The 12,241-nt window shown below is 48.4% G+C and overlaps 1 protein-coding gene across 6 annotated transcripts in view; it reads right to left on the bottom strand.

Moving 5' to 3' along the window:
* The window catches only part of CACNB1 (calcium voltage-gated channel auxiliary subunit beta 1), a 47,693-nt gene extending 35,727 nt beyond the window's left edge, over positions 1–11,966 (bottom strand). The window contains exons 1-2 of one of the 6 annotated variants that reach the window (XR_013978917.1): positions 9,821–11,010; positions 4,603–4,689 (exon numbers count right to left, since the gene is read on the bottom strand). Coding sequence is in view for 5 of the 6 variants with exons in the window: in XM_080978607.1 (XP_080834733.1) it covers positions 4,603–4,689; positions 9,821–10,102 (369 nt within the window). In the remaining variant the exon portion in view is untranslated. Of the gene's footprint in view, positions 1–4,602; positions 4,690–9,820; positions 11,015–11,108 lie in introns of those variants that run through there. The other 5 variants (XM_080978611.1, XM_080978608.1, XM_080978612.1 and 2 more) reach the window with 5 other exon arrangements.
* Between the last annotated feature and the right edge of the window lie 275 nt (positions 11,967–12,241).

The following is a 12,241-nucleotide window of genomic DNA, read 5'->3' as shown; positions in this document are numbered from 1 at the left end:
CAGTTGGTAGCGCATGAGACTCTTAATCTCAGTGTCCTGGGTTCAAGCCCCAAGTTGGGCGAAAGATTCCTGCATTGCAGGGAACTGGACTAGATGATCCTCATGGTCCCTTCCAGCTCTATGATTCCATTATTCTATGTAAAACCAACAATCCTTAGAGTTAGGTAATCATATCAATTCTCTTGCTTCAAGATCATAACACTGGCTGTGTACACACTATATATTTAGAGCAGATTCTTTCCTTGCAAAGAATTATGGGCACCATAATTTCTTAAGTGTTCCTGGGAATTGTAACTCTGTGAGGGGTAAACTGCAGTGCCCAGAATTCTTGGCAGGGAAAGGCTTTGAATGTGCATCGGAAGTATTTTATAGTGTGTACACAGCCACTGTTTCTACACCTCATTCTCCTAGCCACCTTTTCCCTGGTCTCAGAGTAACAAGATATCAGGAGAAAAAGGAGAAGAGAGAGGGGGGCAGCCCCTCACCTTCATAATTTGGGATGTGGCTTGTCAATTTGTCTTCTTGGCTATGGGCATCAGAAGTCATACACTGCCCTCTTCTGGTCAAAGGTGGGAAACTCATATCCAGAAGGCAGAAGAGGAAGGGCATGAGGAGATAATGGACATTTGGAGTGTTGTTGTTTTTTTGCTGTTGTTTGGAGCCCCGTGTTTATAATTCCCCTCCCAACCAGCAGGAGCCCCTGCCTTTCCCCTTGTCCCAATTTCCCTCTCAGACGGCGTCCTTGCAGAGTCTCAAAAATAAACCTTTTGCTGTGATTTGTTCCTCCTTCCCTCTCCAGACCCTGCAGCAGCATTGAGAACCACAAAAGGGCCTCGACTGTGGATGGAGGGAACGCTCAGCATGCAAGCGCTTTTAAAAAAGTGCTCTGGTGCTCTGCCGGAGGCCTGCTCAAGGAATCTCCACCATAGCAACGGCCTCCTACGTCATCACTATGGCAACACAAGTTCAGGTCACAGATTCCCCATCCCTCCCCTCCCAGTAGCTCTCCTTCGATTCCCCGATTCTTTCTATTCACACATTAGAAAATGGGTGCGGGTGAGGGAACCACAGGGCCTAGGACAGAGACGGATGTGTTATAAAGGGGGCAGACTATTAGTCCACGCAAGACACAACTTGGTCATGATGATGCTGAAGCAACAGGGCCTTCATAGATTTTTATTTTTTTGCTTTTTTAGTCTTAAATTTTTCTATTTAAGCAGAACCTCAGTAATATGCAATAGGAAAATTTACCCCTGCATCCATATTATCGTATTAACACTCCAGTTTCAACAAAAGAATGCTTTTAACTTAGATTCTAGAGGAACCGGTGAGACTGTGGTTGCAAACAGAAGTTCACTTGCCAAGGCCCAATGAATTCAATAGGATTTACTTCTGAGCTGCAGCATGAGCTTTCATCAGCAACAACCTATTGTGGAAATGTTTTTAAAGAAGATTTCCAGTCCTTGTAACTGTTGTCAAAATGTGAAAAGGAAAAAATAAATAAATGGGAGGGCAAGGTGACATCGGCAAAGCCAGAGGGGAGACTCACGGAGACTCACTAAAACTTGAGTCTGAGTTGTATCCTGACACAATAGGAATTAGGTCACATTTTGTGGCCAGGACTAGAGTGATGGAAGTGTTGTTTTCAAGATTTAGAAATGTTTTCTGATGTTAACCTGGCCAAAGACTTTAGGATGTGGGGAGCCCTACGAATGGAATGTAGCTACTGCCCCCACTAGTTCCTGCCCCTGAAGTGCTTCTGTCATCAAACTCTGTTCCCTCCCTCCATTCTGCCACTGCTCATCCAAAAAGATGCATTAGAAAACAACAACTTGGGTCTTCAAGGCAGAATAAGTCATGCAATACAAAACATGCAGGTTTGCTTAATTAGAATACTTTTTAAAATACTAGAATTTGTCAAGAGTTGTACAGAATTTGAAATTTGTGTGACCATGTCATATTGAGTCCAAATAGCTGTAGCCTTGGCTAAAGTTCATAGCCAGTCCTGAAAAGCAAAAGGAGTGTAGCAACTTTAAAATGCAATTGAAGAACTTAAGTATGAACTCATGGGACAATGGCGCACTACAACCCTGGTACAGATAAAGTTACCAGACAGCAACCATAGAAAAGATTGAGACAATGACTGTCTCTTTCTAGCATAGACAGAGAGCACAGAGTAGTGATTCCACCTGGCAAGGGGATGGAAATGTACATATCTCACCTCAGACGCCCGTTGCCTTTTAAGTAGAAGACCATGGATTCTGATCTGATGCAGTGTTTGAACCACAGGGTCCCCATCAGAGGAAACAAGGTTTCCCGCACTTACTTTGTACCCTCTTTCTTACAAATCTACTACACAAGGGCTGAGTTTCTTCCTCACTCAGTTCCAGACACTCAACCAGATGGGGGATTGCTATGGCAACCTCACTGCTTCCCTACGTGAGGGACAAAGAGGTTTCTGTTTGTCCTCAATTTGCAGAGGCAAGAAACTGCAAGAGTGGTCGAAATGAAAACCAACACATTGGGTGGGTTGGAGAGGTGCAGTTCCTGGCACCTTTCACCCAGGTGTCGAATTTGGGGGCCAGGAAGCCAGCTATGAAAACACTGGACATCCAGCAAGTAATAGTTGGAAGGGAACAGAACCTTAGACTCTCGCAGATGGGCTTATACCTTACTAATAATCCCTTTGTGTAAGCATAAATAGCAATGAAACAAAACACTGCTTAACAGTGATGAGCTGCAGCGGGGGGCGGGGGGAGAATCTCTTTCAGCCTGAGGGCCGCATTACCTTCTGGGGGCCACATGCCAATTGGGGATCCACAGCTAAAGGTGGGCAGAGCAACGGGTGCAAAATTTACCTTTGTACAGCAGGCTGGTTTCTACACACATTCAGACACCTCTCTGTCTCCTCCATCCACCAAAGCTGGTGAGGGGTGTGGCCTAGGGAGAGGAGGTGTGGTCCCAAGGGCCAGACAGAGATAGGACCTTTGGGTCTGAGGTTCCCCATCCCTGAGTTAAAGCAACAACAGCCAAGTTAGCAGCCAAGCTGAAGGATGAAAGGAAATGGCCTGTCTTTGATCTCAGACTGCCCTTCTGAAAACTTTCCTATATGGGGTAAAATGGCACAAGGAACCATCAGATATCAGTGCCATCCCCTTTGTTAGTTGACTGCAGGGGTAGGCAACCTAAGGCCCAGGGGCCGGATGCGGCCCAATCGCCTTCTCAATCCAGTCCACAGACGGTCCTGGAATCAGCGTGTTTTTACATGAGTAGAATGTGTCCTTTTATTTAAAATGCATCTCTGGGTTATTTGTGGGGCATAGAAATTTGTTCATTTCCCACTTCACCCCAAAATATAGTCTGGCCCACCACATGGTCTGAGGGATGGTGGACTGGCCCCTGCTGAAAAAGGTTGCTGGCCCCTGGCTTACTGTATAACAGGCACGGACTGATTTCCAGAATCTTAGCCTCTACTCATTTCTTTCTCATCACCTCTATGCAGACTGCTCTCTTTGCTGCCTTGGCTTTTGTAAGCATTTAGATCCTCCATACGCTGCAGCTGCAGCTTTTTAACAAAGCAGTTTACTCAGAAGTCGGACCCACTGAGTTCAGTGGGAGTTACTCCCGGGTAAGTGGGTGTAGGATTGTAGTTCGCCTGAGTAGCCGAATGCTGCCTTGTTCACAGAGCCCTGGGGGGGGGGGGCAAGTGGATCTATGGCATCTATGTCAGAGAGCACAGTTTGCATTCTTAGGCATAGTTCTTCCCAGTGCCTTTTTTTCTAGAAAAATAGGTGCCAGTACTCACCATGAAGTTGTTACAATAAGTGCCACACTTTTTAACAACAACAGAAGAGGTGAAAGCACTGCATACACTTGAGTATCCCCTGAAAAATAGCACTGCTTCTTCCTATTTAACTGGTTATTGTACATGGGGAAGTAAGTGGATTTGCTGCCACCCACAAATGGAAATACATTCCTCATTGCCCAGAGCAAAATATTTTGAGAGGAGGAAGGTGCCCAGAGAGTTCGAGAGAATTCCTAATTCTGCATCAATGACATTTAAAAGTAAGTGTTCAGAATAAACGTTGTCAAATCATGTAATTTGGCTTTTTCATAATTGCATGAACTATTGCGCCAATCTACTGGTCGTATTAGCATTTCCTTTGGCAATGGACGAGGAACAGAAAGGCAAGGGAAGCAGGGAGGTGTAGCAAGGGAAAAGAGAGAAAGAGCCTGTGAGCCGTGGAAAGTGACTAGGCATGTGCTTGGGATGGAATCTCTTCACCCCTGACTCCCATCCCCATAATCCTGAAAGCTCTCTCCAAACTCCCTGTTCAGTTTCTCATCCTTGAGTTACGCCTTTGCAGCAGGTGGGAGAAATAGCAAACTTGCAATGAAAATGCTGCCCACTGGAGGGAGATTCTCAAAGTCAGAGAAATCACAGCAGGGCACATTGAAATTAATGTGTGCTGTTCTTTCAAACACCATGTACTAATAAGCAGCAACCACCACGTGAGAGATGTGAATTCCCTCAGTTATAAACTTCACGTTACGCCCCTGCAGCCCTTCGATTCCCAGCCCCCTCCCTCTGCTTGAGCTTACCTGCCTGACGAAACTGTTTGAAGTCGTGTCAGATGAGGTGCTGCCATCGGAGCGTTTGAAGCGATTCTTCCTTTTGCTATATTTCCCCTAGGAGGTTAAAGAGGATGCAAAGATCAGAGAGTGTGCAAAGGTGGTAGGAATAAATACAAGCGCAGACCTAGGTAAGTGTATGCAACTCACTGCTAAACCAAAGCTACAAAACAAAACAAAAATAAACCTAGTTTTGCATTGTTCTCCTTGGCTTGCTCCCCCAGTACCATATTGTTGGACCCCAACTCCCATTGGCCCCAACTAGCATGGTCAATGAACAGGGATGATGGGTGCTGTAGCACAACAACATCTGGAGGGCCAGAGGTTTACCAGACCTGAGCGAAACAGTATCTTGATCTTCTCAAGGAAGGCAAAAACACTGGACAAGAAATAGGTAAAATACATTCAGTACCAGAAGTCTGCTATGTGCTGAAAGCAACAGGCACAGCTTCCTGCTTGGAGAGTTTATATCTACGTAAGATGAGCATATAGAGAATAGTGTCTGACAAAGGTAAAGGGAGAGTGGGGGTGGATGAGGTTAGCCAATAAATCCACACATCACAGGACTGTCCCAGCATGGACCAAAATGATTTTAAATCATGATGAGCTGTAATTGTTTTGATACTGAAATCAGAATCCTCTCCACCCTCACACAGGGGCAGCTGGTCATCAGCCACAGTAATCAGAGAGGATCTTCTCCAATATGCATAAGGAGGCAATTACATTTACCTGAGTACCAGGCCTTGGCAGTTGTCAAAACAATACTGAGTAGGGTTTTCAGACTCTGTTCCATTTATGTATATCATTATGTTTTTATTTGCTACTTCTCTCCCACACATACTCATTTTCTCTCATATATCCTTGTGCCTAAACCTAATCAGAGTGTGGGTGCCTGTGAGGAGATGGAAAAAACAGGGCCTCTCTCTCTCTCACACACGCACACCACTCGACCCTGCATGGCACGGCCATAAAACCATCTGACACATCCATCTGCTCTTCAGAGTCCTGGATGGTCTTGCCGCCCACCCACAGCATCATAGGCCAGACACCAATTATCAGAGCACAGGGAGATGGTAGTGGAAGGCTATCCAAACACTAATTACCTTGCAAAGCATATTAGCAAGCATAACGGGAAGCCACACCTCATACAAGGCCCTGGATCAAAACAATCAAAAACTGCTTCAAAGCTGCAAAAGGAAAGGAACTCCGCACGCAAGGGTACATGCAAAAGATGACCTTCCTTTTAGTCTGCAGTAACTTAAGAGACAAGGGAGGCGGGTGGCGCTGTGGGTTAAACCACAGAGCCTAGGACTTGCCGCTCAGAAGGTCGGCAGTTCGAATCCCCGTGACGGGGTGAGCTTCCGTTGCTCGGTCCCTGCTCCTGCCAACCTAGCAGTTCAAAAGCACGTCAAAGTGCAAGTAGATAAATAGGTACCGCTCCGGCGGGAAGGTAAACGGCATTTCCGTGCGCTAATCTGGTTCGCCAGAAGCGGCTTAGTCATGCTGGCCACATGACCCAGAACCTGTACACCGGCTCCCTCGGCCAATAAAGCGAGATGAGCGCCGCAACCCCAGAGTCAGTCACGACTAGACCTAAATGGTCAGGGGTCCCTTTACTTTTACCTAATTTAAGAGACACTGATTCTGTACTCACATTTCACTAACGCAGATTAGGATCGCCACTCCATAACTCCACACAAACATGCCCAGAGTTATATATGCAACTGATTCATTGCTTAAGGAGTAGCTTAGCTGGGATGTGTTTTGTGCTCAAACCTGCTACAGGCACAGAAGGGTTAAAAAGGAATGTGAGAATATTCATTTCCACTTAATGGGAGGGGCAACGGAGTAAGCACTGCAAATTCATGAGCTGTGTATGGGTCATGTCAGATGCAAAGACTCTGCAACTCGGATCCAATGCTAAGGATGCCAAAAGTTGGCCTAAGGATGGCCATGTTGGCTGGGGGTAATGGGAGCTGTAGTTAAAAACATCTGGATGGTACCAGGTTGGTGGAGGCTGTTGAAAGCAATAGATCAGTGCTCTATAGACCAGGCCTTGAGATAGGCAGGGGAGGGCCTGTTGGTGTTGCCCAGTTGGCACTGACCCATAACATTCTTGGTGGCAGCTCCCCATTCGTGGAATGCCCTCTCTGGTGAGGTGCAGCTGCTTAATTTTCAGCATGAACTCAAAAATATTGATGGCTGAAACATAACCCAGGGATTTTATGGCTGAAAGACACTGCCCCAGGCAACCTTAACATTATTAGCTGGGGGGGGGCTGTTTTACATGTTTTTAGATGTTTTAAATTGTTTTTTGTTTTGGACCAGGCTTCCTCAACCTCGGCCCTCAAGATGTTTTTGGCCTACAACTCCCATGATCCCTAACTAGCAGGACCAGTGGTCAGGGATGATGGGAACTGTAGTCTCAAAACATCTGGAGGGCCGAGGTTGAGGAAGCCTGTTTGGACCATACAAGGATTGTTGGAGTGCTGTGGAACCTGGGGCCCTCCAAGTGTAGTTGGCCTCCAGTTCCCAACAGCCCCAGATAGCATGGTCAATGGTTAGGGATGATGGGAGCTCCAGCCAAGGGACACCAGGAGATCACAGGCTTCCCTACCCAGTCGTACGAACTGCCGAGATGATTATGCGAAATTCTTGGAGAATTTGGAGAAAGCCTCTGATCAGTTGCAAATGTTGCTATAATATTGCAGGCCGTGGGATATTTCCCCCACATATAAGGCCGGAAAGGATGGCGAGAACTAAGCACAGTTTTCAGTGGGAGAGAGCAGGAAGATAACTTGGGAAGGCCAGCAAAAGAACAGGAGCAGGGAAGAAAGTGTAGGACTCAAAGCAAAAAGAGAAAGGGAGGAAGAATCTCTCTCCTGCATCCTCAGGTGTGTAAGTATCAGGCAGCCTCTTGCCATATTCCCCACAGTCCTGCTTCCTTCCCTGCCCAGTTCATCACCCTCTGCTGGTCACGGCAGCGTTTCCCTCTCCCTCTTTATATAGAAAAGAAGCATCACCAGGTTCCTTTTTTGGAGAGGGGGGAAATAAATGTACAGGCTTCATGCTTCCACCTGCTTCTAAGAATCACAGCTCCGCCCCATGCCTTTTTTTTTTGCAGAGGGACAGTCCCCAGAAAAATCCAGGCCCTTCTCTCTAGGGTGTGTTGAGAGAGGGAGCGTGGGGGGGGGGGCTAGAATGAACCAGACACTTCCCAAGTATGTCTCAGGGAGAGGGAGAGGGACAGCTGGCAGAGGAGAAGGCAGTTGTTACCAGGCCCCCGCAGACATGGTTCTCGTAGTTCTAAGGCCAGGCAGGGCAAGGCAAGGAGGCAGAGACCGGAGGGCTGGGTATTTTTAGGCCTTTCCTCCCCGCTTGTTCTAATTAAGGCACGTGCGTCATTCATAGCTGCAGAGAGCAGTCGGGATCCACCACCTGGGGGGTGGGGGTGGGACCACAGAGAGGGACAAAAGGAGGAAAAGGGGTAGACTCACTCATGACATTCCACACACCAAGAGAGTGGGTGGAGCACTACTCTCTGCGAGTTTCAGATGAAATGGGGGAATTGCTGGTGCTGGGAGGCTATATGTTTAAGGTTCAGGTGGGGGTGGGGGTATTGCTGCTGCACTGAGCTAGACCAAACTACTTAAGGACCACATATTTCACCATCACATCAATAAGAGCTAACCTGTACTCTAATGTAGAGGTGGCCAACTTCAGGTGTTGTTTGGAGCACAGCTGCCATCAGCCCCAGCCAAGGTGGCCCATGGTCAGGGATGATAGGAGTTGTCGTTCAACAGCACCTAGAGGGCACAGTTTTGGCTAAGGTGGCCTTATATTGGGTTCTGTCACCAGAAGCCTTTGCTTGATACTCCCATCGAGCTACTACTCTCTTATCCATCATTCAGCTTGGGGTATATCTCCTCTGAGGTCTTCCTTCAAGCTGGTATTTCTCACACTCCCTTGAAGCACATAAATAGTCATTAGAACCTGGAATCTTTAAAACACCACCACTGGATCCTGCTGTCTTTTTCTGTACTTGGTTGTCTGTACCTGTTTTATATTCCAACCTCCCTACATGTACCAGTGGCTTACTTGATAGCTATGTTTTGTTCTTTTTCTTTTGTAAGCATACTTGAATAAAATTAGGAAAAATATAAAATGAAAGAAAAAGAATCCAGAATCTCCCATTTCTTAGATCTCACAAACAGCACCAGGTAGGTACATTTGCTTAGTACATTCTGCCACTGAGATCCACTTACTCTGTTATCATCCATCCAACCCGCAAAGAGAGAGGGAGGCTGGACATTTTGGCCTCTCATATTATCTAAAACTGACCTGCTGTCCAATCTGAGTTGTTGTCTCCCAGTACCTACATTTGCTCACTAGAGTCAAATACATTAGTACCCCTTCCCTAAAACGACTCAAACAAGGTCTTGGCAACCTCCTTACACGCTCCATCAGAACCACAGGTTCACACTAACCCTTGTCTCCCTGGGCCAATCCTCTACCCCTAGGGCAAGAGTGGGGCAGCAGGTAATGGTGGACTTGCTAGGGGAGCACTGCCAGTTTTCAGTGGACCACTTGCAGCAGGAGTGGGGAATCTATGGCGTTTCAGATATTGCTGGACTGCAACCATCACCCCTGACTACAGGCCAGGTTAGCTGGGGCTGATGGGAGTCCAACAACATCTGGTGGGCTACAGGTTCCTTACTGCTTGCTGGGATTCTTGGAGAGAATGATGAACCGAGCAAACCTCAGCCTGAGCCACTGAGGTGCTTCTTATGTGCTTCAGGAAGAGTGCGTACAAAAGATGACAACTATGATGAACAAGAGAAGCAGCGAGACAGCCATCTTGCACTTTGAGATAATGGAACAGGGACGTTTGAGTCAGAGGTTACAATCAATCCAGCAGTGTACAAACAAGCCCTTATTCTGTGTGAGTTTATGTTGCAAACCCACCTAGGGGGCCATTATAATAAAATATAGTAAATAAACAAGGACACACTACTCAGAGCGCTTAGTGCAGTGTTGCTATGCCTGAACTGTTAAAAAGGGCTGAGTATGCAGTTTGCTATATACATTTGAGCATACAGCAGCAGATGACAGGAATTCTAGATAAAACAGAAATAGCTAGATCACACAAGATTGATGTTGGCTTATCTTCACCCTAGAATTTTCCTACCCCATAGAGAAGACTGATACCACCTCTGCAGTCCCTTCTGAAACTTGTTGATAGATCCACCAGTGTCCTATTGGCTGTAGAAGCTGCTGGGAGATACAGAGGTGGGGGAGAAGCTCTGGGTGGTCTTGTGTGTTTAGTGCCAAGTTTCCTCAAGAGACTGGTGTACTCCCAAACCAACCCATGGAGATTCCATGAGCACCTTCTCCATGTGCAGCTGGGTGTGCCATCCAAATACCTCAAACCATTACTCCTCTTTTTCCAGATGAAAGGAATCTGAGTCATGGGAGATGAGGCTGGAAGTCAGTGGCAGAGAGCAGGAACAAGTGGTCTTCATCTCCCAATGTTTTAACCCAGCCTTTGCTAAGCTGGTGTTCTTCAGACGTTTTGGACCACATCCAAGTTGTAGTCCAAAACATCTGGAGAGTACCAAGCCGGCGAAGGCTGCTTTAGCCACTAGTCCCTCACCTGAAACAGGAACAGATCTCAAGGGCTATGGTGCTTAACAGATCTGGTGCAATCCCTTTCTTCATTTGATGCAGCCCCTTCTAGACCCTGCACAGGCCACAGCCAGAAGATCCTTTGGTCTGGCTTTCTGCAAAATGTTTGCGTGTTTGGATGGATGGACGTGCATTGGTTTAATCTCATCTGCTTGCATGGAAAGGCACGGCAGGGACAGCACGAAAAGCAATGCATTTTTTCCACCAAGTGGGTGCCCTTGGCGTCTGGGAGCCGATCCCGTAATGGAAGAGGCAAGGGAGCGGCTATAACTGATCCCAAGCGGGAGGAGAAGGGCTGTGCAAGGTACATTCCTGGTGCGCCTCTATGTAGCTAGGCAAGCTTCTAAAAAACCATCGCAACCCTCAAATATGCCATTCTCTCCCTCCAACTCCATGACTCACATCTCTCTCCCTTTGGCTCAACGCCCCCCCCCTCAGGTGCCTGTGTGTCCAGGATCAAAGTCAGAATCTAGGAAAACATAAAAGCTACCCGCTCCCTGCCTCGACGACGCCATCCCCCTCAATAACACGCGGGGCTGTGGTGGTGAGAAACGGGTGAAAGCCAGGACCGAGGGTGGATCAGCCCATGTCTGGGAAGGATGCCTGGCTGTCGCTTACAATTAAAGGTCTCTCGCATTCTCTATTTGGTCTCCTTTCCCTCTCCACCTTCCGATTTCCTCCCCGCGCAAAGCTCTCCACCCGTCCAAAGTTCCCCACGCCCTAACGCCATGAGTCCTCCGCCCAGCGGGCTGGCAGGAGAAGGCAACGGATCGGGCTGCGCCGCTACTCACCTGGAGGCCCGGGTTGTCCAAGACCTCCATCTGGATGTCTTGGCTGGAGCTGTAAGGTGTGCGTGACATGCCGCCGTCCTGCACCATGGAGATGTCCGTGCGCCCTCGGCTGCGCTCACGCCGGACTCATGGTGGAAGCCGGAGGTGGCTGGGCGCGCCTTTCGCCTGCCAAGAAAGCCAGCCTCTTCCTCCTCCTCCTCCTCCTCCTCCTGCCGCCACCCACCCCCACCCGCTAAGCCCGTAGCCTCGGCATGGCCCCTCCTGGTCCGAGACGCGGCGAGGAGCGAGCAGGCACCCTCCGCCGGCCGCCCTGATGGATGAGCGCAGCGTTCCAATCAGAGGGCATCGCCGACGGACGGCTTCCTGGCAACTGGCGAGGGCTGGCTGGCTGGCTGCTGCCTCCCGCTCCCCCGGGGGAAGAAAGGAGCGGGTGGGTGTGGTCTGAGCCAAAGTGCGGCCGAGCAGATGGCGGGGAGGGAGGGAGAGCGAAGATGGAGACTCGGCTTGGCACTGGCTGCCAGCCAGCCACACCCCCACCCCGCGCACCCAGATCCTATCGAGATCTACCTGCTGCTGTTGCTGCGGCCACCGCTCCAGACTCCCTATGCAGCCTATTCAGCTATTTTCTCTATCTAGTCCTAGCATTCACCCTCCCCTAAACACACACTCTTCTGTTTAATAGTCAGGGGGTGGATGCACACGACCATTTTTCCCCTCCCAGTTGCCAGCTCTTTTCTCTCTTCCTCACTACTCAGGCTCGGTACACATCAATATTGCTGAGAAACACAACATCACAATCTTTAAATTTTGGAAAGCCAAAAGACATACCCTCCAGTACTCTAGGAGTTTCTTCTTCCTCCCACCCCAGCAGTTGTTCCTCCATCCTTCCACCAGTTCCTTCTTTCTTCTGCCCTTAGGGAATCCCACTTGTCCTCCAGGTGATGGTCTCTTCCTAGCACTTTTCTCCCATAATCTCAAGTGGTGAATGGGTAAGCTAGGGTCCCTCTCTCAATTCAATTATTGGTGGAGGTGGGCAGGAATTGGCAATCGGTCTCCACTCTATGAAATTGGATTATCTTTCTGTGCCACTGCAAGTGAACATTAAGAGCCTGCTGGATCGGGCCAATGGCCCA

Source organism: Podarcis pityusensis (genome assembly GCF_964106645.2).
Source record: "Podarcis pityusensis genome assembly, chromosome: 13".
Classification (NCBI taxonomy): domain Eukaryota; kingdom Metazoa; phylum Chordata; class Lepidosauria; order Squamata; family Lacertidae; genus Podarcis; species Podarcis pityusensis.
Note: the sequence above shows the minus strand (reverse complement) of the source record. Positions and strands in the feature narration are given on the sequence as shown.